Source organism: Trachypithecus francoisi, unplaced genomic scaffold (assembly GCF_009764315.1).
Source record: "Trachypithecus francoisi isolate TF-2019V2 unplaced genomic scaffold, Tfra_2.0 Lachesis_group20, whole genome shotgun sequence".
Lineage (NCBI taxonomy): Eukaryota > Metazoa > Chordata > Mammalia > Primates > Cercopithecidae > Trachypithecus > Trachypithecus francoisi.
The window spans coordinates 65696898-65722960 of NW_022681466.1; the positions used below are offsets into that span (position 1 = coordinate 65696898).

At 49.4% G+C, this 26063-nt stretch overlaps 4 protein-coding genes across 11 annotated transcripts in view; 2 read left to right on the top strand and 2 right to left on the bottom strand.

Moving 5' to 3' along the window:
• Positions 1-2027: 2027 nt before the first annotated feature.
• CUNH17orf100 (chromosome unknown C17orf100 homolog) lies at positions 2028-11477 on the bottom strand. 5 transcript variants are annotated; one of them, XM_033184875.1, is made up of 4 exons: positions 10591-10754; positions 5746-5947; positions 5389-5469; positions 4926-5310 (listed from the first exon to the last, which is right to left on the bottom strand). In XM_033184875.1, exons 1-4 carry the CDS (start codon positions 10622-10624, stop codon positions 5184-5186), a joined length of 444 nt encoding a protein of 147 aa, XP_033040766.1. In that variant the 5' UTR covers positions 10625-10754; the 3' UTR covers positions 4926-5183. The 5 variants fall into 5 exon arrangements, 4 of the variants coding, with proteins under 4 accessions (XP_033040766.1, XP_033040768.1, XP_033040767.1 ...); XM_033184877.1 differs by having other exon boundaries at positions 4927-5469; positions 10591-11477; XM_033184876.1 differs by having other exon boundaries at positions 4927-5527; positions 10591-11477.
• A 29-nt stretch (positions 11478-11506) lies between these two features.
• MED31 (mediator complex subunit 31) lies at positions 11507-18853 on the top strand. Its single transcript, XM_033184874.1, has 4 exons — positions 11507-11704; positions 12524-12601; positions 12888-12984; positions 18478-18853. The coding sequence occupies exons 1-4, from the start codon at positions 11542-11544 to the stop codon at positions 18668-18670; spliced, it is 531 nt and encodes a 176-aa protein (XP_033040765.1). The 5' UTR covers positions 11507-11541; the 3' UTR covers positions 18671-18853.
• Positions 18854-19948: 1095 nt separating this feature from the next.
• On the bottom strand, positions 19949-22336 carry TXNDC17 (thioredoxin domain containing 17). Its single transcript, XM_033184880.1, has 4 exons — positions 21886-22336; positions 21289-21370; positions 20801-20876; positions 19949-20168 (listed from the first exon to the last, which is right to left on the bottom strand). The coding sequence occupies exons 1-4, from the start codon at positions 22028-22030 to the stop codon at positions 20100-20102; spliced, it is 372 nt and encodes a 123-aa protein (XP_033040771.1). The 5' UTR covers positions 22031-22336; the 3' UTR covers positions 19949-20099.
• The window catches only part of KIAA0753 (KIAA0753 ortholog), a 65033-nt gene continuing 61295 nt past the window's right edge, over positions 22326-26063 (top strand). For all 4 annotated transcript variants that reach the window (XM_033184872.1, XM_033184871.1, XM_033184867.1 and 1 more), the window contains exon 1: positions 22326-22461. The gene's annotated coding sequence lies outside the window, so the exon portion shown is untranslated. The remainder of the gene's footprint in view (positions 22462-26063) is intronic.

A 26063-nucleotide genomic window follows, 5' to 3' on the forward strand; every position in this document is an offset into this window, starting at 1 on the left:
GACACTCTGTCTCAAAAATAAATAAAAAAAAAATAACAAATTGTCCAAACCCACCTCCTTTCTTCCCCTTTCCTCTTTCCTTCCTTTCTTTCTATTAAACAGTGTGATGTATTCTGATATTGTTCTACCGATATTTTTTGTTCTACTGTATTTCATTTTTTTAAATGCTGACTGGGACCCCCTAAATTGATTTCACCAGTCTTTAATGTTTTGACTGCAGTTTAAAAACCACTGGGATAGCAATCCTGGTGGACCACTTAAATAAAGACAGAAACACATTGTTGCCATTATAAAATAAAATCAGAGATGGAAACCAGGAAAGATAAAGGCACATGGTAAAAGCTGAGAAACTGTCTTCTGAAATTTTTAAAAAATTTAAAAGACGGGGACAAGCCAAAAACTTTGAGAATATGTTTGCAATGCAAATAAGTGAGAATTTGTCTTCAGAATATTTAAAGGATTCAAGTAAGAAAAAGACATGAAAGAAGCAAAACAAGCAAAGATATGAACAGAGAAGTCACAGAAAAGGAAACCCACAGAGGCAGTAAACATATGAAAGGATGCTTTACCCCACTAGTAGCCAGGAAATAACAGAACCTGGGATTACTAAAACTTTGGAAACTTGGAGGAAGGACCCTGGAGAGCTGAAACTCAGACTTTTGATAAGGGGTGCCAGTTGGCTGGTGCTGGTATTCTGAACAGGGATGCAATAAAACTGCTCTTTCAAACATTAGAAAGTTGCAAAGTGGATTCAGCTGCCACTGAGGGAAGGCAGGGCTGCTACCAGGGTGACGTAGTTACTGGTATGAGTTCAACATGGAGGCAGCTGGCAAGGCAGGAATATGACTTGCAGAGACCTAGCCTTAGACACGAAGCTGATTTTAGAAGGTAGAGGGTTGGAGCCAAGGGCAAAGCCTAACTGTCACAGTCAGTTCTATTGGTTAATCAGCATTTATATTTAAACTTCCATACTAAAAAGGAAAAATGGGCCGGGCGTGGTGGCTCACACCTGTAATCCCAGTACTTTGGGAGGCTGAGGCGGGCAGATTACCTGAAGTCAGGAGTTCAAGACCAGTCTGGCCAACATGGTGAAACCCCGTCTCTACTAAAAATACAGAAATTAACCGGGCGTGGTGGCACATGCCTGTAATCTCAGCTACTCGGGAGGCTGAGGCAGGACAATTTCTTGAGCCTGGGAGACGGAGGTTGCAGTGAGCCGAGGTCGTGCCACTGCACTCCAGCCTGGCTGAGAGAGTGAGACTGTTTCTAAAATAAAGTAAAATAAAATGTTCTTTTCTATCTAACACAATGCAACTATTCTTCATAGAAATAAAGATGCTATTCGTCTCTCCTTGAGAAAAGAGACACACAAAGTCCCAAAAGTCACTGCATCCATCTCTGGGAGAGAGTAGTAATATTCATCTCTGAGCTATGATAATTACTCCATAAATGGAGTTGCAGTCCTGTCTGAATATTGTTATCTAAAAACTAAATGGTAAAGTTAATCTTCCACAATATGTATATAAAATAATGAGGAGGAGACCTCCAGCTGGAGTGAAGTAAGGAGCTGGATTTACCCTCTTGCCTGAAATAACTGAAGAAACAGACAAAAGTGGGCCCCATAATTGCCCCAGCTTACTGCCTGGCGAAAGCTTTCCAGCTGCAGAGTATGGATAGCAACCCCATCATCTTCCTGAGTTAAGGAGACAGAGAAAGCTGGCAGTACTGGGAGGCCAATACAGCTAGAATACACAGGGCAGCATGCTGAAATTGAGGGTGTTGTACAGAAAGAGAACTCTAGAGAAACAAAGGTCCCCATCAAATATTCAGCTGAATACAGGAGAGAAGGGAATAAGGTGTTATCTTGAAGATAGGCTGTATCGACGGCAGGCACCTCATGGTGGCCACAGCAATGACCTCAGCCATCAAGTGTCCCCTCAGAAGATGAGACTGCAGCTCATGGAGCTGGAAGTCAGAGCTGAGGACCCAGCATTTGGCCAGAAGCCAGACCACTGGAGGATCCGTGGGCAAGAAAAGGGGAGGTGGTGGGGATCCTGTGCTGGGCAGTTGGAGCTGGAGCAGGGACAAGGTGTGGGGAGAGAAGGCATGAGTGCCGGGCGCTCAGCAATTCCCGCCTCTCCTTGCATGTTAACCTTGCCATTCGTTAGTTCTCCAAACATGTTTCGCTTTCCCCATCTCACTGCTGCCACTCCCTATAGCTCCCATTTCCTCCCCTCCCCTTCCTACCCGCTCGGTGCATTAGCACCCTGCAAGCTGCTTTGCCTCCAGCATTCTGCAGAAACTGCTCTTCTGGTGCCTCCTCCGGCCTCCACTTCCCCTTTCAGTCCCTGCAGTGTGAACAAGATTCAAACCACCTGCTTCCTTCGTCCCGCACTGTTTTTTCGAAATCTCATCTTTTGGCCCCACCTCTACACAAATGACTGAATCTCGTTCTTAGTTGCCTGCTGGACAATTTAAATGTCTTCCCATTACCTCAACCTTGGCCAGACAAAAGTCTACCGGGGCACCCTGTTCTCTTTATTGGTGCTATTTCTGCAGGCACCTGGCCTGGATCCCCTTTCCCCTCTCCTTGATCTCCCTCTGCACTCGCATCCACCGTCCTCTCCATCCCGACAATCACCACCCACATCCGAGCTCCCCTCCTCCTGGGGTCAGTGCTGGGGCAGGTGGTCCCAGCCCGTTTCTAGCATCTCCCCTCTCCAACGCACCCTAAACACTACTGCCCACACCGCGTGCCCATAGCACGTTTCATCACAGCCTTCTCCAGCTTTCTACCTCATATTCCTTAGCCTGGCTTAGTCTAGCCTCTGGTCCAACTGTCCCCTCGGAATCTCCTGACTCCTCTACCTCAGCCTCTGCCCAGTCTGTCTTGCCACTGAGGACTGGTCCTTTCTCTCCCTCCTGCTTGTCTGAGACCTGGCCCTCCTCCAAGGCTCATGACATCCCACCTCCCCTGACCCCTCCTGGGCTGTCTCTGTCCACTTCCTCAGTCCCGGAGCTTCTGCAGACTGGCCCCAAGTGTCTCTCCAGCTACACTGCAAGGCCTTCGAATCAGAGACTTGGCGCATTTCCTCCTTTGGGGTCTCCCCGGTGCCTTAGCCCAGCGCCTTTGCAGATAGTGCTCAGTGAATTTCGATAAGGGGCTGAGCTAAGAAGGCTGGAGACTGGGAGCAGAAATCCTGAGTCCTCTCACCTGGATGACCATGGGCAGGAGTTTCCCATCAGGCTGCAGTTTCAGCATGACCAGAGGGGCAGCCAGGTGCTGCTGGCTACAGAGAATAATGTTGGCCTTGATTCCATCCAGCAGGGAGAAGTCAGCTTCAAACAGTGTGCCTCCCTGGGTGGGGGAAGAGGTCAAGGACTGCTATCAACATAAAGCATCTTCTTCCTACTCTGATTCCTCCAAGGGGGAAGAGAGAGAGAGGAGCTAACTTGTCTCCATCACCTACTTTGTTCTAGGTAATGGATCATGTGCTTATTGCCTCATATCATTGTTTTTTGTTTTTGAGCCAGGGTATAACTCTGTTGCCCAGGCTGGAGTGCCGTGGCAGGATCACCACAGCTTACTGCAGCCTTGACTTCCCTGGGCCCAGGTGATCCTCCCACCTCAGCCTCCAAATAGGTGGGACTACAGGTGCATGCCACTACACCAAAAATTACAGATGCTAATTTTTGTAGAGACAGGGTTTCACCATGTTGCCTAGGCTGGCCTCCAACTTCTGGGCTCAGGTGATCCTCCCGCCTCGACCTCCCAAAGTGCTGGAATTACAGGTGCAAGCCACTGTGCCCAGCCTTATAATTTTTATACATAGTTGAATGAGCCTCAATTGCACAGAGGAGGAAACAGAGAGGTTGGGTATTTTGCCTGAGGTCACACAGCTTACAAATAGCAGAACCAGGATTCACATCCAAGCCTATCTGCCCTGTAATCCCATGAATTTCCTCTCTGTTGTTCCATGTTGCCTCTTGATTAACAGCCACAGCACTCTGACCCTGATTCTCTTACTCTGCACACTCCTTGAATCCCTAGCACCAAGGGCCAGTTATGTTTCTTCATTGGACCCTGTTTCTATCAACCATTCCACCTTGCACGCCCTCCCTCCGCAGCTACTCTCGTGTGGGAAGGAGGCCGAGCAGTTGAGCTTCTCCAGGATCCCTCAGGACCTCTCCTGCAGAATCCCTCCTTGCTGGCTGGCAGCAAGCCAGGCCCACAGTGGGTCCCGCGGCAGCATCATTGACGCTAGCCCACCGCACTGCACTGTTGAGCCTCCTCAGGGCTCTGATGTCCATACCTCCAGCTCCTTCTCCAGCTGGGCCTGCAGTTCCTCCATGCCTGGAGGAAACACGAGGCGGGCAGGAAGGTGAACAGAGCGCCTCAGCACCATGGGGTTGGCGCCATTAAGAAACTGGTACCCAAATAAGGCATCTTCCTTCCAGGAGTCCCGCACGCGCTCTGGGGAAGGCAGTTGTTTAGCAAGTTGTGGGATCTGAGCTCTTGGTCCTTCCAACCCCACCAACCATGCCCCCTTGACTCCAGCCTACCAGAGGGACCCAGTCTCTGGTCTCCACACCCTGCTTCTTTCAGTTCCCCTGGGTTGGGTGGGATCTGGGGGTAAGGGTCCTGGGAGACATATTGGGGTGGGGGACTGACCAACCACCTTGCTCTGGCCACACCAGAAAATCCAGTTGAAGTCATTCAGATAGCTCCAGCAAGTGAGAATTTTATTTTATTATTTTATTTTATTTTATTTTATTGAGACGGAGTCTCGCTCTGTCGCCCAGGCTGGAGTGCAGTAGCGCAATCTCGGCTCACTGCAAGCTCCGCCTCCCGGGTTTACGCCATTCTCCTGCCTCAGCCTCCCGAGTACCTGGGACTACAGGCGCCCGCCATCTCGCCCGGCTAGTTTTTTGTATTTTTTTTAGTAGAGACGGGTTTTCACCGTGTAGGCCAGGATGGTCTCAATTTCTTAATGTCATGATCTGCCCGCCTCAGTCTTTATAGGCATGAGCCACCATGGGCAAAGGGTTTGAGCATCATTGGGAGACTCCAACATGAGCACCACAGGCACCGATCTTGGGCCAGTCCAGTGCAGTACAGCCCATAAGCCCCTTGGCTTCCACTAGACCAGGACACCTCCCTCTCACCCAGCCTCCCCTTGCTGTCACCCCTTGGCCAGTGAAACCTCAAAGTCAACTCTCTTGTCTTCTAGAAATCGCTCATCCACAGGGAGGTCACATAGTTTCGCCCCAGCCACACTCAGAATTAACCCATCCTTCCAGTTTTCCCACCTGTGGGGCAGGAAGGAAATCAGGCGTGGGTGCTGGAAGCATCAGCAGCTCAGGTGGGGCCAGGGGAGAAGGGCTCACCGGTACAGCTTCCTTCTCTCTTCCAGCTCCTTTTCCTGGTGTTTCTGGAACAGGCCCTGAGGGTCATCGCCCACAGTGCGGCTTGGAAGGACAGGGGAGGGCTTGGCCAGTGACTTTTGGTGAGATCCTCTTCTCGCCCCTGCCAGGAGAGCCTCATCACCCCGTCCTTCTGTGTGGCCCCTCCCCCAGGCTCCAGCCACTCTGTGCCAGCTGCAGCCACCGCCCCTTCGACACCCCCAAAGACCCCGGGGCTCCAGGTTCCAGCACCTCCATCCTGCGCTCTCTTCGCCACACGCGCATCCCCCCAGCTTCTCTCGCACCCCAGAGGCCTCCTGACACCCCCAGCCCCGCGCTCACCGGTGCCTTCGGGCAGGCTCAGGACGCCGTCGCCCTCCACCCAGCGGTAACAAGGGAACCTGACCTCGTCCCCGGCTCCGGGGCCCTGCACGGAGATCCAGTTGCAGAACCAGGCGTCGTCCTGAAGGAGGTGCCGTTTGCGCAGTTTCACAAACAGCAGCGGCCCCAGGTACTCCGGTACTTCCACCTTGACTTCTGTCTCCTGCGGGCGACAGAAGAGGCTCAGCCCCGGCGGGGACGGGCGGGAGGGGCACCCGGCTGAGCCCTGCTCCTTCCAGCGCCCACGCCCTTCCTTGGAGGCTCTGAGAGGAGGAGACGTATCAGAGTGAGGGGACTGAGCCAGAGAGAGAGAGGGACAGGGCCGAGCAGCCGGCCCCAGGACTCCGTTCTGAGGGGACGGGGACGGCAGGTGGGAAGGTCCGCTCCTGCTTTCACTTTCTCCTCCCTGTGGTCGTTGACTGTGCCAAGCGCTGGGCTGGGCCGGCGCCGCGCCCTGGACGAGCGCGCTGTGAAGCCGGGACGCGCTGGTGGCAAGTCCCGCTGTGCGACCACCCCCTGCCCCCACCCCGCCCAAGGCTGAGGACCTGCAGGGGCCCCACTGGCCTGGGGACAACCTTCCCGGAGACCTGGAGGCTGAGAGGGCTCAGCCAGGGAGAGTGAGAGAAAGGGAAGGCGGGGAAAGGCGCGCCGGGCAGAGAGAGCAGCGGGGACGGGAGGGCGCGCAGCATCTTGGAGCTGGAGCTCAGAGCCCAGGTGTGGGGAGTCGGCAGGTCTGGAGGCTCTCAAAGGTGGCGCCAAGGGCTTTGGATTTGGTCCGAGAACAAGCGGGAGCCATTTGAATGTGTTAAGCAGGGGGAGTGAATTAGGGAGAAATCATTCTGGCTTCAGAAGGGCTTGGAAGGTCTGCAGCAGAGGCGGCGAGGCCGCTGGAGGTTTGAAATGGCTTTTAAAATAGAGAAAGCGGGAGGACTGACGACGGCTCCGGCGACCACGGTTTCCAGACACCAGAGCTGTGTGGAATGAGGGGCGCCCAGGAGCATCCTCTTAATTCCAAGGAGATGGAGTAGCGGAAACATTTATTGAGCGTTTACTGTGTGTCACCAACTGCCCACCATAGGCAGGAAAAAAGGGAGGAGGGAGCGCCTTTCCACCTTCCGTGCCCGGTCCCCTCACCATGGAGTTGCGGCGCAACCCGCTCCGTGCGCATTTTCTCTCCTTCTGGCTCCCTTCGCCAGCGACGCGGGAGATGCTCAGGGTCTAGAACTGACTGCGCCGGATTCTTGTTTAGAGGGAGGTGAAGCGAGGGAGGAGGCGCGGGTGACATCGGGGTAGGCAGGAGGAGAGGGCTGGGAGGTGGGAAGAGGGGAGGACCTCGTTCGGGCATGTTCCTTTGACGTTCCCTGAGACAGACATCCGGATTTGGGGATCTGGGAGAGGGCTAGAGCAGTGATGGAATTTGGGGTTTCGCGGAAGAAAAAAAGTAACAGGTAGAACGGGTAGAACACCAGGTAGATGTGACATGAGATATGACAGGAGGTGGGTCGGGAAATCGAGAGCGTTCTCCTGCCTTGACTCCCCATCCCTTCCCTCTCATCACCCACCCCACCCCAGGTGATAAAGCCCGAAAGGTCAGAGATCCAACAGCGCTAGCGGTTGAAACGGTTTTTTAAAATAGAGAAAGCGGGAGGACCGACGGGCGCTCCGGTGACCGCTGAGTTTCCAGACAAGGGAGCGCTGTGCAGTGAGGGGCGCACAGGTGCATCTCCTCAATTCCAAGGAGTTCAGGTAGCCAGAAAATTTATTAAGCGCTTACTGTGTGCCACCTGCGTGTTTTCTGTCCAAATCAGAAAAGTATTTGGCCAGAAAACACGCAGGAAGAAGGAACCAACGCCTGGTACAGCAGGCAGGCGAGGTAGGGGTAGGACTTATGCACGTGTATGCAAGCCCGGATGGCTGGGAAGCCAACCCCCATCTAAAGGCAAGCGCGGTCACACAGATACACACACACGCCTCACAAGCTGGATTGCAAGAGAGGGTGAAGTGGGCGAGGAGACCCAGTCAGCCGTGGCATTTGAGGAAGGTACATTTAGGCCACCGAATTCATTCCACCAACTTTGCACACTTGTCTTCTTTGTGCCAGGCTCTGGGACTTATTCCTTTTGAGGGTAAAAGTCTCTGCCTCCCTGGACTCCTGCCCCACAGGCGCTCCTACAGCCCGGCACCGCCCCCTCGCCATTCCGGAGCCAGCGCGGGCTGAGCGGGCCTGGCCGGAGCCACCGTCCCCTTACTCCTTCGTTGCTCCGGGACCCGAAAAGGGACCCGAAGAGGGAGCCGTGGTTTCCGGAACTTCTCACGCCCCTCCGGGCTTTTCCTCTGTTGGGCAGGTGCCGATTCGGTGTCTTTGCTTGTTATGGCCGCTGCCATCGCCATGGAGACAGGTGAGTAGCGCTCTGAGCCTAGAGTCTTCTAAGACAGAACTCTCCTTGGCACAGACCGCTTCTTCCGCTTCCCCGGGGCCTCCTTCCAGGCCTCACTCTCGGCAGGGTTAGTGTTTGGACACGTAGGAGAGAAGGCTCTTGTAGCATCTAGAAAGGCTAAGGTACTCTGCAGTTTTGCTAATTTGGGTTGTTCGCACATCTCTGCTATTCAAACACGACCCCACCAGCTTCCCAGCATGGGCGAGACTAAGGGAGAGGACTTGTGTCTTCAAGCATGTCCTCCTTGTGTCTTAAAGCGTGTCCTTGGCTGGTTTTCTGCTTCTCGCATGAGCTTGCCTACGTTTGAAATATCGTCGTCAGACTTGTGTATCGTTCTGCTACTTGTGCTTCTTACATATGCATATGCTCCATCATCTTTTAGGCTCTTTGGAGTCTCTTGTTCAGTTTGCATCCTACGTTTTTTTCTTAACTGACTCAGCACGTAGCTTTTGCGAAACTTAATCACTGTTAACAATTGTTACACTGCATTATTAAAATAAGGGAAGTCACAGTTATTACAGCCTACCTTAGTGATTACTGTTAAAATTCCTACACAGTGGCCCGCGAGTGGTAGGAATTGTGTCCGATTTGTGCTGCTGTTTTCTTTAATGAGTTCTCTTTACCTTTAAAGTCAACCCTCTTCCATGACTGTTTCTTAGGTCTCACTACAATCCTGCTACGTAGAAGTGGCATGCTGTCCCAATGGACCATGCTCTAGCTTTCCAAGCTGCTAGAACTGTCAGTGTTTCTCAGCCTCGGCACTATTGACATTTTGGGACCAGTGATTCTTCATTGTTGGCAGAGGGAAGGGTGTTGACCTGTGCACTGTGGGATGTGAGGTGGCATCCCCGGCCTCTACCCACTCGGTGCCAGTAGCACCTAATGTGCTACCCACTCCCCCCAACTTGTCCACCAAACTAAAATGTCTCTAGAGGTTGCCTTATATCCTCTGGGGGACAAAATCACACTCAGTTGAGGACCACTGTCCCACATAAAATGTAAATGGCATCATGTCATTCCCCTGTTGGAAACCCTTCAATGTTTTCCTATTGACCTTAGAATAAATCTCAAATTCCTTTCTGTGGCTTAGAAGACCTTCTGTGGACTGGCCCCTGCTTGCTTTTAACTCCTCCCTTCCATTCTGCTTCCATGTCTATATAATTGCCTCTCTCTCCCTCCAGCCACACTGGCCGCCTTTCTGTTCCCTGAACATTCAAAGCTTGTTCCCAGCTACCCTTTGTATTTGCTGTTCTTCTGCCTAGAATGCACATGTTCCAGATCACTGTTCATTCACACATATCTCAGATTAAATGTTACCTAATCAGCAAGGCCTTCCCCGACCATTTGATCAAAAGAAGCCCCTTACTTCCATTCTCTCTCACATTACCCATATATCTCCTTCATAGTGCTAATCACAATAGAAAATTGTCTCGTTTCGTCATTGCTTGTCTGCCTTTTCACCAGAGTGTAAGCTCCACTACAGCTGGGACTTGGCTTTTTTTCCTGCTATAGCCCAAGTTCCCAGAATACAGGCAGCCCCCAACTTAAGATGGTTTGACTTATGATTTTTCGACTTTACAATGGTACAAAAGCGACTTTCAGTAGCAATAGTACTTTGAGCACTCATACAACCATTGTTTTTCACTTTTAGTACAGTATGCAATAAATTACATGAAATATTCAACATTTTATTATAAAATGGGCTTTCTGTTAGATGATTTTGCTCAACGTTAGGTGTTCTGAGCATGTTTAAGGTAGGCTAGGCTATGCTATGAGGTTTAGTAGGTTAGGGATATTAAGTGCCTTTTCAAATTACCATATTTTCAACTTAAAATAGTTTTAATGGGAGGTAACCCCATCGTAAGTGGAGGAGCATCTAGTACCTGGCACAGAGCAGGTTCTCAATAAATATGACTCTTCTCCATCTTCAAACCTCAGACCAGGTTTCAATGGCCTCCTCTCACTTTCTCTTCTAAGATGATTATTATTTTTTCTATTTCTTTTATTTATTTATTTATTTATTTATTTTTATTATACTTTAAGTTCTAGGGTACATGTGCATAACGTGCAGGTTTGTTACATATCTAAGATTATTTTTGCTTGCTGTGGTGGGTTTACTGTCATTTTTAACTACATCTAACCTACCTTAAAAAAGTGTATGGATGGGAGTGCCAGGTACAAAGACTTAGCATAAAGAAAACCACCAGTTACTTTGAAACATAAACAAAGGCCACTCATAATTTATGAGTCTGTTCCTTGCCCCTCAAGTTTTTAGCAGGCATGGTATCATTCCACAGGTCATGATTTCAGTTTGGTCTCTGTTCCTAAGGGGTGAAGGTCTTCTGAGGGCTGTGGATCCCAAACTCACCTGGCTCAGAGGCTCCAACAGCCTCTTTGTCCATCAACCCGATTTAGACAGCATCCTGGGCATGAAAATCTTTTGTGCTGGCTTCAAGTGAAAATAGTTCACTGGGTCAAAAGTAGGCTGGTCCAAGACGCAGGAGGGTCAATAAACGTTGGCTGTGTTCAGAAACTGCGGCTTGGCTGCTTCTTACATTGATTTATGGTTTGTTTCCATGAAACCGAAAATGATTGGTCCACCTGGCAGCTGGCTGGCTGGCTGGCAACTGGAAACCTTTCTGTCCTGGCTGAGGGCCCTGGCCCCTTGGTGGCCTTTGGGAAGCAGCATCTCATCGGGCCTGTTTTTCGTTCTGGCGGGCGGCCGGCTTGGCCCGCGGGGCTGGGCTCTCAGCGCAGTGCAGAGACGTCTCCACCCTCAGGGACGCGGCCCTGATGTGGCGGGAGGTCGTTTCCGTGCGCTGCGAGGAGGATTCCACGTGCCGGGAGGACGCCTCGAGGATGCCAGGGAGCCGCTTCCCCGAGGGGGAGAAGGAGGGCCCCTCGCTGCGGTGCTGGGAGGTCTCCACCCGCCGGGACGACGTCTCCACGCGGTGGGACGAGGTCTCCACACGGTGGGACGAGGTCTCCACGCGGACCGTGGACGTCTCTGTGTAGCGGGTGGTCCCCACCCGGGGAGAAGACTGCTTGGCCCCTCGGGCTGAGGCCATTCTGCCGGCGTGAGGGGGCCGGGGGGGCCTCGGGGCACCCCACTGCCCAACGGTCACCGCAGGCAGAAGAGAGGAAAACTACTGTACTGCCATAGCCGGGAGCGCCACAACACGATGACGTGGAAACACCATGGTCCTTCGAAGGCTAAAAACACTGGGCTCCTGCCCCTCAGGCGCTCCCACGGCCCGGGCCCCGCCCCCTCGCTATTTTGGAGCCAGCGAGGGTGGAGCCATCCCAGGGCTGGCCGGGGATGGGCGGAGCCTCCCGGCCCCATATCCCACAGTGCCCCGGGACCGGAAGAGAGAGCCGTGGTTTCCGGAACTTCGCCCGCCACTCTGGGCTTTTGCTCGGTCAGGCTGGTGGCGTTTTGGTGTCTTCGTTTGTTATGGCCGCTGCCGTCGCTATGGAGACAGGTGAGTAGCTCTCTGATCTTGGAGTCTTCGCAGATGGAACTCCCCTCGGCCCGGACCGCTTCCCCGTGGCCTCCTTCCAGGCCTTACTCTTGGCAGGGTTAATATTTGGACGAGGAGGTGAGAAGGCTCTTGTAGCGTCTAGAAAGACTAAGGTACTCTTTGCAGTTTTCCTAATTTGGTTTGTTCGCACATCTTTGCTATTCAGACACCACCCCACCAGCTCCCCGGCGTGGGTGAGACTAAGGGAGAGGACTTGTGTGTTAAACCGTGTCCTCCTTAATTGGTTTTCTGCTTCTCACATGAGCTTGCCTAAGTTTGAAATATCGTCGCCGGACTTTATGTATCATTCTGCTACTGGTGCTTCTTATATGCATACGCTCCATGATCTTTAGGCTCTCCACAGTCTCTTGCATCCTAACTTTTTCTTAACTGATTCAGCACGTAGCTTTTCCAAAACTTAATCACTGTTAACAATTGTTATAACGCATTATTAAAATAGGGGAAGCCATGGTTGTTACAGCCTACCTTAGTGATCACTGTTAAAATTCCTACATAGTGGCCCACGAGTGGTAGGAATTCTCCGTTTGTGTTGCTGCTTTCTTTGATGGTTTCTCTTTAATTTTAGAGAAACTTCTAACTCCTTTTAATCAGGGTTCCGCTTTCCTTAGATTTCGAAGAAAGGTTTATCTCCCCCCACTCCCAGTTTAGGAAGACCATCTCAGCATTAGTCAGGTTTCTTTATTGCTCTTTCCTTACTACAAATCAGCATTATATGCAGTGACCCTTACTTTCCATGATTTTTGCTGTCTTGTCTCCTAGATGATGCTGGAAATCGACTTCGGTTTCAGTTGGAGTTGGAATTTGTGCAATGTTTAGCCAACCCAAATTACCTTAATTGTAAGTTGTTAAGCATCTCATTAAATTGAGTAGCTATTAGTGATCTGTGACAGAAGAGTTGCAATTCAAAATAGTATCTACTTTTACACATTCTCAATTGAATGACATTACATTGCTGGTATACAGATGTAATTGTGCACTGGGATTTGTGTTTTGAATTCAATGTGTGTTGGTGGTGGGGGTTTTATGTAAATAGATCCTTTACATTAGGGGTAACAAAGCATAGTGTAAAGATTGGTTTGACCAATCTTTGGTTTGACTTTTTTTTTTTTTTAATGCTTTTCAGTTCTTGCCCAAAGAGGTTACTTCAAAGACAAAGCTTTTGTTAATTATCTTAAATACTTGCTTTACTGGAAAGACCCAGAATATGCCAAGTATCTAAAGTAAGTTTAATTTTTTTAATCCTAAGCATGTGTATACTTTATAATAGATTTCTTCGTTTCACATTGGCAAAAATGTATTTGGAATCTCTCCACTTCTTTTCGTTGTCACCATCTTAATACAAGACACCCTTATCTCTAACTTGTATCACTGCAGTAATCTACTCCCTGGTTATCTCTGCTTCCACTTTTACCTTCCTGCCCCTCTCTCCACCCCAAACCAAACCAAGCAAAACAGCTTTCTACACAGAAACCAACTTAATCATTTAAAACTATAAATCAGAACACTTTACTTTCTTGCTTAGAACCTTTCAATGACTTTCCATACCATGCAGAATAAAATCCAGTCTCTTTTCTTGGGCTAAAACCCTATATGATCTGGCCCTGCCTGGTCTGACCTTGTCTTTCACCACCCTCCCCATCTCACCAGGTTTCTGGTCCCGAAGAACTCACAATCTGTAAATGTAGTGACATAAGCCATGGCTGAAATTAAAAGAGGGTATCTGTAAGGAAGGTGTTTCTGGGGTTATTTGGAGGAGGTGATCTTAACCTGAGTCTTAGAGTTGCTATCTTTTATTTAAGGCCTTTTATGTGCCAGGAACAGTGCTAAATGCTTCATATGCATTAACTCATTTATATATATATATATATATTTACCATTCAGGTCATTCAGCAGACACTTTCCTGTTAAGGCTTACTGAGTTGCAAGAAGCATATAACCACAAAGCAATTCACTTTTAATGATTTAAAAAACAAAACAAAACAAAACAAAAAACACCTTGAACTCACGCCTGCTTTGTCTTAAGTAGAAAGCAATAGTGAACCTTTAAAAAAAAAAAGTTTGAGAGGAAAATGTTTCAAACTTGTTTGGAAGTCACTTTTCTGTGTCCAATAACAATTGACTCACGAAGCATATACATCTTATGTTGCCTGCAGGACCCTTTGCACCTTTTCTGGCTTTTTATCCATTTAATAATCCAAAGAAAAGACTTTTAAGAAAAATAGATTTCAATGAATGTTGTATGTATGTAGATTTACAGACTCAGTGTTGGAAGCCTTAGCCACCAACAAGTTTAATCTTACCCACAACGTTGCCGAGAGATGGTCATCTACACTCTGCAGATTTTCATTGAGCCCATGTTACTCTGTCAGGGACAGCTGATTCGATTGTTAGCCAGATGTTAGAAAGTTCTTCCTTATATTGTGATATAATGTCTCTCCTTGTAGCTCTAGTCTCATTGTAGTGTTATCCTTCATCTATCTGCAGTCACATGAAGTCTATTTGTCCCACTACTGGTGACATTAATTTTGATAACTTGGTTGTCCCTGGATTAAGCTAGAACCATTCTATACCCTCTTGAGGACAACCACCTTCCAGATACTTACATTCAAGAGAGATTGCAGATTAGCCCCTTTTGGGCATTTTATTCAGTCTGCAGAAGATTTTAATTTTTTTTTTTAATACTTGCCAACATTTGAAGATCAGAAAGTTTTATATAACAAATGCAGGTTTCCCACTACTCTTTCAAATCCGGAAGATCTAGTAACCATAGATCTTAATTCTCCCAAGTCAACAACTGGCTGAAGCTGAGAGCAGCTGTCACTACTAGCTGCTTTCCACCTGGTGGACGAGACACTTTCTACCACTTGGCCTGCTTCATTGACAGCCAGTAGGTGCCACTATAACATCCCTCTCCATCTGTTTTTCTCAATTACTCTCAGCCGTTGTGCCATGGTGTCCAGGAGTTCAGGTTCCCTCCATCGGATGTTTGGCAGTTGTACTTTGTGCAGTTCAGCCAAGAACTAAACACAGGCCCTCATGTGTGGTCAGAGTACAGTGGGCCAGAGGTCCTTTCTTTTCTTCATGTGGACATATACCTCTATTAATTCAACTTGTTTATATTACTTTTGAGGGTGGGGGTGGGGAGAGGATCACATTGTTGATTTGCTGGGAGCATTATGTCAATTAAAATCCTTCAGTTCTTATTTTCATCAATGTTCTCCCTATCTTGTTTATTTTTAAAAACACCAAATGCGGAACATCCCTTTTATACTGCTTCTGTTTCATCTTGTTGACATGTAGCCTGAGTATGATTCTTTATTGTCATCTAATGTATTCTGATGTAATCACTGCATGTTTAAATTCTAGTTATTGACTAAATGCTACTTGAGACCATTCTCTTGGTTGTCACATTATTTTACAGTTGAAGAAACTGAACCTTCTAGGTTAAGTACCTTGCTAAAGGCCACCCGGCTGGAACTTACATCCTGGTTCCTTTTAACTACTAATGCTGTCATGAAAGGGAGTTAGCCAGGGCAGGTGTGAATAGAGCATTCTAGCATAAGCAGCCAACAATTAGAGCAACTGTGTATTTTTAGTGTGTAGACAGCAAACCTTTCCTGTCTTGGAAGTTACTATCTTAGAAGCATGTATGAAGCCCTCTATTCAATGTGGTGTTCACATCATTAGCATTGGTTTCATTTGGGAGCTTTTTAGAAATGTAGAGCGCAGGCCCCACTCCAGGCCTAAGGAATCCATCAGCATTTTAAGAAGTGGTTCATATACACATTAAAGTTTTAGAATCATTGCTCTAGTATCCTTTTTTCCACACTTTAGTCATTTGCATATCACTTGTGCAACTTTGGCTTTATCTGCTTACTTCCTGAAGGGGGCCTGCCTCTCCACACCTGTGGTATTTCTCATCAGGTGGAGACCAAAGACTGAGAAAAGAAATAAGACATAGACAAAGTATAGAGAAAGAACGGTGGGCCCAGGGGAACGGCACACTCAGCATGTGAGGACCTGCACCGGCGCCGGTCTCGGAGTTCCCTCAGTATTTATTGATCATTATTTTTACTATCTTGGTGAGGCGAGTGTAGCAGGGCAACAGGTGGGGAGAAGGTCAGCAGGGAAACATGTGAGCAAAGGAATCTGTATCATGAATAAGTTCAAGGAAAGGTACTGTGCCTGGATGTGCACATAGGCTAGATTTATGTTTCCCTTTACCCAAACATCCCAGTGTAGCAAAGAGCAGCAGAGCAGTATTGCTGCCAGCGTATCTCACCTCCAGCCACAGGGCAGTTTTCCCCTATCTCAGAATAGAATGAATGGGAATGGTCGGCTTTACACCAAGACATTCCATTCTCAGGGACTAGCAGGAGATAGAAGCCTTCATCTCATCTCAACTGTAAAGAGGCCTCCCTCCTTTCACTACTCCTCAGCACAGACCCTTTTACGGGTGTCGGGCTGGGGGCTGTAAGGTCTTTCCTTTCCCACGAGGACGTATCTCGGGTTGTCTCCGTGGGGGGAAACCTGGACAATACCCATTCTTGGGCAGGGGTCCCTGTGGCCTTCCGCAGTGCGCTGTGCCCTGGTTAATCGAGAATGGAGAATGGCGGTGACTTTACCAAGCATACTGCCTGCATGTTGTTAACAAGGCACATCCTGCACAGCCCTAAATCCATTCAACCTTGAGTCAATACAGCACATGTTTCTGTGAGCACGGGGTTGGGGCTAAAGTTACAGATCAACAGCATCTCAAAGCAGAACAATTTCTCTTAGTACAGATCAAAACAGTGTTTCTTATGCCTTCCTTTTCTACATAGACACAGTAACAATCTGATCTCTCTTTTCCCCACACTTCCTATATTTTAATGTATTTTAATTATCTCAGTTAGTTTTTGTCTTTTCAACTTGAAATAATTTCACTTACAAAATAGCTGGAAAAATAGTCAAGATAATTCCTATATTTTCTTCACCCAGATATTCCAAATGTCTAACACTACAATCAGCAAAAATCAGCACATTAATATTGTTACCTAATCTACAGACCTCACTCACATTTTGCCAGTTGTCCTGCTGGGGTGCTGTATGTAGTACAGGATCCAGTCTAGGCTGTTGTCCTGTTGGGGTGCTGTATGTAGTACGGGCTTTAGTCTAGGCCTGTTGTCCTGCTGGGGTGCTGTATGTAGTACAGGATCCAGTCAAGGCCTGTTGTCCTGCTGGGGTGCTGTATGTAGTACAGGATCCAGTCTAGGCCTGTATGTTGCATTTTGCTGTCATGTCTTAGTCTCCTTTCATCTCAGTGGTCTTTTCTTTTCCATGACTATGACAGAAATGATTTTGTATCCTTCATGTATCTGCAGTCACATGAAGTCTATTTGTCTCACTACTGGTGACATTAATTTTGATAACTTGGTTGAGGGTGGTACCTTCTAGGTTTCTCCATATTGTTACTATTTTTCCTTATGTATTAATAAGTATCTTATGGGGAAATCCTTTGAGACTATGTAAATATCATATTACATGCCCATTTTAGCATCTTTTGAAGATATTTGTTTGAAACATTTTTTACTGTGGTGATTTCCGAATTCTGTCATTCTGCATTTATTAGTTTGGAATTCGATTGTAAGGAAGTACATTCCCTTGTTTTCTATTTATTATTTTATTAAAGAAATTTACATCCATTTAGTATGGACTTTTGGATTCTTATTTTTATCCTGTGAATTAGAATTATGTATTTTCTTGCTCTGAGTATTCTAGATTTGGCCATTGGGAGTCCCTTCAAGTTGGTTCCTGAATACTTTTGATCCCAATAATTTTTAGCACTTTTTCTTCTGGCACGACGTAATGTTCCAGGCTCATCTTGTACTTTCCCTGTCCTATCCCTGAATCACCCTTTTCTCCAAGGAAACCTGCTCCTTGGATACCACAATCTGGACATTGTGTGTTCATTAGTACCACAGTGTCATTGCTTCTAGGCCCTCTCAGTACACAAAGCTCAAGAACTCTATGTGTGTATGTGTATACATGCACACATGTATACATCTGTTTATCCTCTGTCTATATTAAAAGCCGTAAGTACACACTGATGTTTTCAATACCAGCTTAGTAACAGAGGGTTCATTCTAGCCTTTTTCCTTTCCTTGTCTATAACTCCTTTTCTGATAGCCAGAAATTTGGCTGTCCTTATCTACAGTATATTTACTTGTCCAATCCTAGAGGATATCTAATTTCAGAGCTGGTATATCCCTGTGGACAACAAGAGTACAATGTATGTGCATAGTTTTCTTTCAAACCAACTCACTTGTAAATGAAAGTTGTCTTTTTATCACTATTGATGGAAAAACAAAGAACTATCAATTAAACACAGAATTAGTAAAATATGTTCATGTTCTTCACGTTGGAAACCACTAGAAGGGAATAGCATGGTTTGTCCCTAAATTTTCACTCTGCTTACCAGTTACTGTGTTGTGTGGTCCTGAGCAAGTTTAAATTTAATCTTTCTGAACTTAAACCTTCTCACTTTCGAAAATATTGCTGAACACTGACCTTGGATGACCAATCAGGGAAAAAATCCTATGCTACCAGAGTGTACTAAGTTACTGTTAAAGAAATGGTAGGCTACAAGATCATTTTTAAGAGAATAACTTAATTAGACCTTGGCATTATTTACTTAAATTATGTTGCTCATTTACTTATAAACTTAAACCCAGGTACCCTCAGTGTTTACACATGTTAGAGCTGCTCCAATATGAACACTTCCGAAAGGAGCTGGTGAATGCTCAGTGTGCGAAATTCATTGATGAACAGCAGATCCTACATTGGCAGCACTATTCCCGGAAGCGGATGCGCCTTCAACAAGCCTTGGCAGAGCAGCAACAACAAAATAACACATCGGGAAAATGAAAAACCGGATACAGATGAGGCTCTCAATACATGTATATAATGTATTTCTTTTGTACAGTGAAGACAAAAAATGAAAACTCTTCCTATCTACCTTTATTATGGTAGCCCCTAGAACCTTTAGTGTGCTTTTTAATCCAACTTTTTATTGTTAATAGACTATTTCTGTTAAACCTGAATTGGTCTACTTTGATTTCCCTGTGGATTTGTAAGGTTTTTTTTTTTTTAATGCATTTAGCATAATCAGCTGATTAAGAATGGAAAAGTTAGGTGCTTTAGACCAAATGAGGCACTGGGGCATGGGGTAGGGGTGGGCCACCACGTATACTGAATCCTAAGGCTAGCTCTTCCTGACATAGTAGGGCAAGGCCATCTCCTGGAACCTTACTGTCCCTCAGATCAACTACTCTACCACTCTTATCTACGTAGTGAGACTAGCGGAGTCAGTGACCTCTTTAAATCACAGGATAGGAACTACATAAAGGTTCTTAAATTCTGCAGGACAGGAAATACCTGTATTACCTGCTTTGCAAGGTGGCTTTAAGAATCACTGTGGCCTCATTTAACCTAGTCATGGCAGGACAACTAGTGGTTAATTACTAACTGGGCTCTTGACTTTAGAACAAACATGAGGAGCCTCAAATACTTTTGCTCATTTGGGAAAACTAACATTGATTTGGGAGGTACCACAAACCAGGTGCTATGTTAAGTGCTTCCTTGAATTCTCATTTTATTCTCAGAACCTTGTTTATAGAAGAGAAAACTGAGGTTTGGATGGGGCGAGTAACTTGCCTGTGGTTACACAGCTAGTAAGTGGTAGAATCAGTGTGACTGACTTCAGCTTGGAGTTCTTCCCACCACTGGGTTATATAGTCTCTCCAGCCCCTCTCCGCCACCTGCCTTATCCCAAGTAAAGCACATTGAGATAGCCGTAAAACAAACTGCCTCTAGTGCTCAGGAGTCGGTTTTTTCATAAACAAAACAAAACTGCCTGAATTAAGCAGAGGCTGGATTAGAGATAATATGCTTTCCTTCAGTGGTGAAGTTAGGTTCTACATTCCAAAATCAAAGAAGGGGTTTCAGGAATATCAGTTGCTTTGCAGATGCAGAGAATTTAAAATAAAAGATCCTGATCTTTTGAAGGATTTGGAAGGTGTGCTCTGCGCCTTTAGGAGTTTTTAGGTATTTCCGTCACCTTCAATGATACATTCCTTTGAGCCTTTACTGCTACTTCTGAAGACTTGTTTATATCTTAAAAACATCCATATATTACAGGCAAACTAAAGGTTCATGGATTTTAATAGCACTCTATTGTTTAGACACATGCCAGTTTTTTAACCCCATTTATTGCTAACATGAATTCAAAGCAATATACAGTTTATTGATACTAGAACAAATCAGGAAATCAAGACATGATTGCCATCATAAAATCTTAATCTTCAGAGAACAACATTTCCACCAGGTTGGCCTGAAGACACTCAGATTCTACCAGTTTTTGAGGCTGTAAGAGAAGAAGAGTCAAATCTTCACTACTCCTATAAAACGTTATTAGGAGTGGAATGGGTTCTGCCTTCAATGACACTAATTTTTGAACACAGAAATTATGCAATTCAGAAACTATCAACTAGTTATAACAAGTTTTATGAAAGAGTCAAGATATTTGCTGTAAGATGAATCACTAACATACTTGGCTGAAGAGACTTAAACCCCAAATACCAGGAAGCTCCACAGACTAAAACAGGAAACAGCAAGCCCAGTGCCCTCTTCTTCCCCTCAACTCTTTAATTTAGGATCCCAGGGGCATGACTGAACTAGAAGAGGTGCCCTTACTTTTTAACCAGAATTATGAATTAAATAGAAAACAACTGTTGATGCCAGTGTTTTAAGGAATTATGAGTCAACCTACTTTGTGGCTATAGAATTTTTAAAGAGTGACTTAACATGAAAAAGACCTAATAGCTAGATATTTACATTATTAGTGTATTGGGATTGGCCATAGGAATGGACTTTCAGCAGCACTCTCAACAGCAATGGAATTGAGATGAAATGTCAAGATCTTTTCAAATCTGGATCCACAGCAAGTTATAAGTTTTGACAGTGAATTACAGACCCAGCATATTTAAAGATACTTACTGTTCCATACTTAAGTAGTGTAGGCACTGCTGTTACTTTCAAGTTTTTTCTGAAGTCATTATTTGGATCTTTCCAACTGTTCCAAAAGAAAAAGTGATCATGAAAGAAATTTACTTGGTTTATTACAGTGTGCTTAATATTTGACATATTCCTACATTTAATTTTTTAGTAATCACTGTTCTTGCAAACACTTAAAAAACCTTGCGGACTATGGCTTAATCTGTTAATTACCCTGTGCAAAGTTTTAAAGTGTGACTAAGATATAAAAGTAAAGCCAGCTAAGTTCTGGGCTTACACCAGACCAAATTCGTTAAATTACCCTTACTTACTTCAGGTGGGAATTTTAAATTTGTATTTAATAGCTTCTGATTGTTTAACTTGTCAGACATTGCCTTATAACACAGAAACTGGGTGCGTCCCTGAGGCCCTTCCCGCCTCAGTGTGCAATGTGTGCATGTCTGTGCAGTAGATGATACATTGCCACTTACTAAGGCTTTTCTCCTACTTGGCAGTAGATGAACACACATCCTTCACTGATGTGCTTCAGCCCCTCTCGTACGACTGGTTCAGCTTTAAAAAAAGTGGAGATAAAATAATCGCACGTCAACTCTAGAATCAGGCACTGATAATCTTTTCCCCTTCCCCCAGTCTTGGTAAGTACTCAGACTTTAACCTGCAGCTAACTGAAGAGGTCAACAGAAGTCAGGTGTTCACTTCTGGTCTTAGAGCCACGTTAAGGGTAAGGACCAAATCCCAGTCCCGATTTGCCCCCGCACCACCGCGCCCATAACAATGGAAAGCACATGTATTTACCGACCAACTCACGTTTGCTGTTAAGACTCTAATGGTACTGGGAGAGTGGGAAGTTTTAAGGAACTAGATTCCAAGATCATCCGGGTAAAATGGTAAAAGGAAGAGCGCTCTTGGCAGGACGGGGTAGGATTTAATAGGAGTTGACATGGGGACAGCTTAGATTGCCCCGCGGATATCTAGAACCAAGACTCTGCCTCCGCTAAGCCCCCTTTCTGGTCGTAGGTTCGGCCTTCCTGCCATTTCCGTTAGCAGCCCCCGAATCCCGGCCTCACCCTGTACGCAGTCGGGGCACCAGCTTTTCCCTCCGGCGTCCTTAGAACCCGTAAAGTAGGCGAAAATGGTCTTGCCATTGTGCTCTTCCACAGCCCGGTGGAACTCCTCGAAGCCGGACACGCTCACCTCCTCGTAGCGTGCCATTGGCACGACATGCAGCTGCTGCTGGAGGAGTGCACGTCTCGCTGCTGCGGGCAGGTCCCACGTGGGCGGGGCGAGGCTGTTTCCGGATGGGCGAGAGGGCGGGGCTTGCGGAAGCCAGCGCCGCTGAAGAGTACGGGAGCCTCTGAGGACCACAATTCGTCCGCATGGCTTTATGCTCTAGTTTCTCAGATATTTCTGCGCTCGCTGCACTCCCAAGCCCAGGCCTCTACCTTAATCTAGCCGACCCCATGGACACTGGCTGCAAAACTTAACGCCTGGCAACACCTGGATCTTTCAGTAGTTCAGCGTCTCAACGGCTCCCAAGCCACCCTGCGCCTGTTGCTATGGCGACTGGGCGGGCGGCCGGAAGCGCGGCCTAGTTGGGGCCCCCCTTGCCCGCCTCCCGGTAGCCGCGCCTCGCCCCACGCCAGGTGGGTTCGGGATGGGGCTAGGGGGGATTCTGGGAAGCTGCTTTGAGTCATGGACCTGGGGGAGAGGAGATCTGACTCGGAAAGCCTTTGTTGTTTTGTCCCCCCAATTACCTTCTCTGCCGTCTAGGCTTTAGGGGGGCCTGGGACTGGGGGCGGGTTCCCGAGACTGGGCGGGGGTGGGATGGGTGAGGGGCTGGGAGGGAGAAAGGCTGCGAGGCCCAGAGCTGAGTGTATGAGTGCCTGTGTGGAGCAGCTTAGGGAGCGAGGTGCTAAGACAACCCAGGGCCGCGGTAGGGAGGAAGGGAACTCCCCTGGAGCTATGAGCCGGGCGACTGGCCGTGGGGCCTTGCCCAGGCTGCGCCGGGGCGAGCAGACGGCTAAGATGCCGGGTCGCTGCGTGGGGCCCTGCAGGTCGGGGCGGGGAGTTCGGCGGCCGTGGGGGAAGAGACGGGGCGCAGGGACGTCCCGAGGCCGTGGAGCAAGGCGCCGGGCAAGGTCCTTGGAGTGGGAGACGCGCTGTGTGAGTGCAGAAAGGCCGCAGGGCTGTCAGCGGCCGTGGGGGACGAGACAAGCGGCGGACACAGCCGACGCCGCCGGGGCGAATGAGGATTTGGGAGCTCCTGGGCCCCCAGGCTCCGTCGAGGCTGCAAGGGACCCTGGGGCTGTGTGGGTGAATGGGGCTGTTGGGGAGCCCGAGGTGGTTGGGCCTGCGGGGGCTGTGTGGGTGACCGGGTCTGGGGAGGAGGATGCCGAAGATAGGAGTCCCCGGGGCTGCGAGGGAAAAGGTCGCCCAGGATCTCTGGGCCATGAGAGCATTCTGCACCTGTGGCTGAAGGTGCAGGCTATGAGGGCCGCCTCGGGATGTGGGGAAGGAAGTAGAGTCGAGCTCCATCCCGTGCCTGTAGGAGAGGGGCCTGTCGAAAGGGGTGTTCGTGGCCGAGCTTCCTGGGTAGAGACAAGCCGTGGTGGTCTTACAGGGCCCTGGGTGAAGAGCCAGGCAAGGGGGATCCCTCGGGCCCCCTCAGGGCCTACAGTTCTGGGCATAGGGGCAGCTTACGAGAGAATCTTAGGTTTCTGTGGACAGGGACATGCCGGGAGGGTGCCTCCTCCTGTGAGTGTGCTTGGGGCTCTGGCGTCAGGTTCTGAGATGGCCCCGCACCTGTGGAGGGGACAAGCTGGGGGGGTTCCTGGGACTGGGGAGGAGATAGGCTATGGGCTTGTCCCAGGCCCTTGTGAAAAAGAACAGGCTGTGGGCGAGCCTGGGACCGTGGGGTGGCCTGGGGCTGTGGGAGCGCCCAGAGCCGTGGAGGGAGAGCTCGGCTGCGGGGGTGGTGCAGGGCTGTGGGGGAGAGGACATTCCCCGCAGATTCCTGGGGCTGTGGCACATGAAGCAGTCTGTGGGGCCACCCCTGGCGTATGGGGGAGGGGACAGGCCGCCGGAGTGTCCGATGCTGTGGAGGAGGAGCCTACTTCTGTGGGTGCCGCGGGTGTGTGTTACAGGAGACAGGCTGTGGAGGAGACAGACTCTGTGGGTAGGCCCGGCCCGTGGGGCACGGGACATTCTGTTGGGGTGCCCTGTGCCACTGAAGAGGAAACTAGATGTGGAGGTGACCCAGGGTTCAGGGAAAGGGGACAGCCTGTGTGGGTGGAGACAGGCTCTGGGGGTGATCCAAGGTCACGGGGAGCTGCACAGACTGCAGAGCCATCATGTCCTGGGGAGCAGGCAGCAGGTTCTGGGGGTGCCCCAGGCCTGTGGGGGATAGAACAGGCTACAGGGGTACCCAGGGCCTTGGGGAAGGACACGGGCTGTGTGAGTGTCCCAGGGCTGTGGCGAGCGGGACAGGTGGTAGGGCTGCCCCAGGCTGTGGTAGTACCTGGAGCCCTGGGAGAAGAGCTGAGCCCCAGCGGGGCCCTGGGCCTGTGGGACGGACAGCAAGTTCTTGCGGGGCCCCCAGCCGAGGCAGTGCCTGGACTTGGAGAGGAGACCTGTGGTGGGAATGTCCTGAGCCTGTGGGAAAGGAGGCAGGCTGTGGGGGAGCCAGAGAGTCTGGGGCCTCCAGCTTTAGGGGTCTCTGGGTCTGTGGATCAGGAGGCTGGCTGTGGAGATGTTTCATGTCTGTGTGGGAGGAGGCAGGCTGTGGGGGTGTCTGAGACGGTGGGCATACCCAGGGCAGCAGATGTGCCCCAGCACAGGTGTGGCACAGCAGGGGTCCCCATGGCGATGGGTGTGCCCGGCTCTGGAAAGGTGCCTGCCAGAGTGCCTGCTGCTGTGTGGGCGTCTGGCCCTGTGTGTCAAGAAGGCAGCTCTAGAGACATTTTGAACCTGTGGGAAAGGGCTCAGGCTGCCAGAATACCTCTGGCCTCAGGGGGACCTGTGGCTCCGGAGGAGCTGTGGTCTGGTGGGGAGGATTGTGATTCTGGGGCCTTCCCGGGCCCATGGGGAAGGAGACAGACTATTGGGGTTTCTGTGGCACCTGAGGGGCCTGGGCTTGGGGAGGAGACTGACTCTGGGGGTATCCCAAGACCTTGGGGACGGAGACAGAGGGTAAGGACTCCTGTGGCCACCGAAGTGCTTCTGGCCCCCAGGGCGCCTGGTTCTGTGGAACTGGAGCCTGGCTCCGGGGGCTTCTCAGGCTTGTCGGGGAGGCAGCAAACTGCAGGAATGGCTGGCACTGTGGGGCTGTCTGCAGCTAGTGGGGTGCCCGTGGCTCTCAGGGTGCCTAGGCCTGTGCAAGAGGAAACTGGCTCAGAATTGTGGGGCGAAGGAGAGACGGTGGGTGGACCTGCAGATGCCAAGGGTCCCACAAGGATGGAAGTGCCCACCTCGACCAGGATGCCTGGGCCCATGGGAGAGAAGACTGGCTCTGGGGGTGTCTCAGGCTCGTTGGGAGGCAGACAGACTACAGGAGTGTCCATGGCTGTGGGGCTTCCGGGGTCTGTGGGGGAGGGGACCCTCTTTGAGCGTGTCTCTGGCCTGTCTGGAAGAAGGCAGACTGCTGGGAGGCCTGTGGCTGCTAGAGGTTCCATGGCCATGGGAGTGCCCACAGCTCCCGGGCTCCCTGGGCAGATGGTAGGGGATACCGGCTCTGGGGATGACTGCTCAGGCATATGGGCAAGGAGACTGGCCACTGAGGGGCCCACAGCTGCCAGGGTTCCTGGACCTGTGGAAGGGGAGACAGGCTCTGAAGGTGTCTCAGGCCTGTGGAGAAGGAGAGACAGTGGAGCCATTCCCGAGGCCGGGAGGGTGCCTATGCCTCTGGGGGTGCTTGCAGCTGTAGGAGCTCCCATGGCAGGGCGCACACCTGCTGCGGTGTGGGTGACTGGGTCCTCGGGAGCAGAAGCGGATGTGGGTGTCTCAGGTGTGACGGTGCTGAGGAGACAGTCCACAGGGGGAGTGGGGGCTTCAGAGGGTGAGACAGGTGGTGGGAATATTCCGGGACTGGCCGGGAGCAGCCAGGCTGTGGGGGCATCTCACATCTGTGTGCCCGGGACCAGGTTATGGAGTTGTCCAAGGTCTGTGGGGGAAGGGACGGCCTTTGAGAATGCTCTAGACATGTCAGGGACAAGAACAGCTGTGGGGGTACCCCCAGTTTCAAGAGAGG

Coding starts and splice junctions, on each gene's coding strand:
- CUNH17orf100 (XM_033184875.1), bottom strand. CDS start 10,624: ATGGACAAAGAGGCTGTTGGAGCCTCTGAGCCAG. Junction 5,948..10,590: donor TGTTGGAGCCTCTGAGCCAG/GTGAGTTTGGGA, acceptor TGTCGCCCGCAG/GAGACAGAAGTCAAGGTGGA. Junction 5,470..5,745: donor GAGCCTGCCCGAAGGCACCG/GTGAGCGCGGGG, acceptor TGTCCTTCCAAG/CCGCACTGTGGGCGATGACC.
- MED31 (XM_033184874.1), top strand. CDS start 11,542: ATGGGCGGAGCCTCCCGGCCCCATATCCCACAGTGCCCCGGGACCGGA. Junction 11,705..12,523: donor TGCCGTCGCTATGGAGACAG/GTGAGTAGCTCT, acceptor CTTGTCTCCTAG/ATGATGCTGGAAATCGACTT. Junction 12,602..12,887: donor CAACCCAAATTACCTTAATT/GTAAGTTGTTAA, acceptor AATGCTTTTCAG/TTCTTGCCCAAAGAGGTTAC.
- TXNDC17 (XM_033184880.1), bottom strand. CDS start 22,030: ATGGCACGCTACGAGGAGGTGAGCGTGTCCGGCTTCGAGGAGTTCCAC. Junction 20,877..21,288: donor CAAGTAGGAGAAAAGCCTTA/GTAAGTGGCAAT, acceptor CTTTTGGAACAG/TTGGAAAGATCCAAATAATG. Junction 20,169..20,800: donor CACTACTTAAGTATGGAACA/GTAAGTATCTTT, acceptor CTTCTCTTACAG/CCTCAAAAACTGGTAGAATC.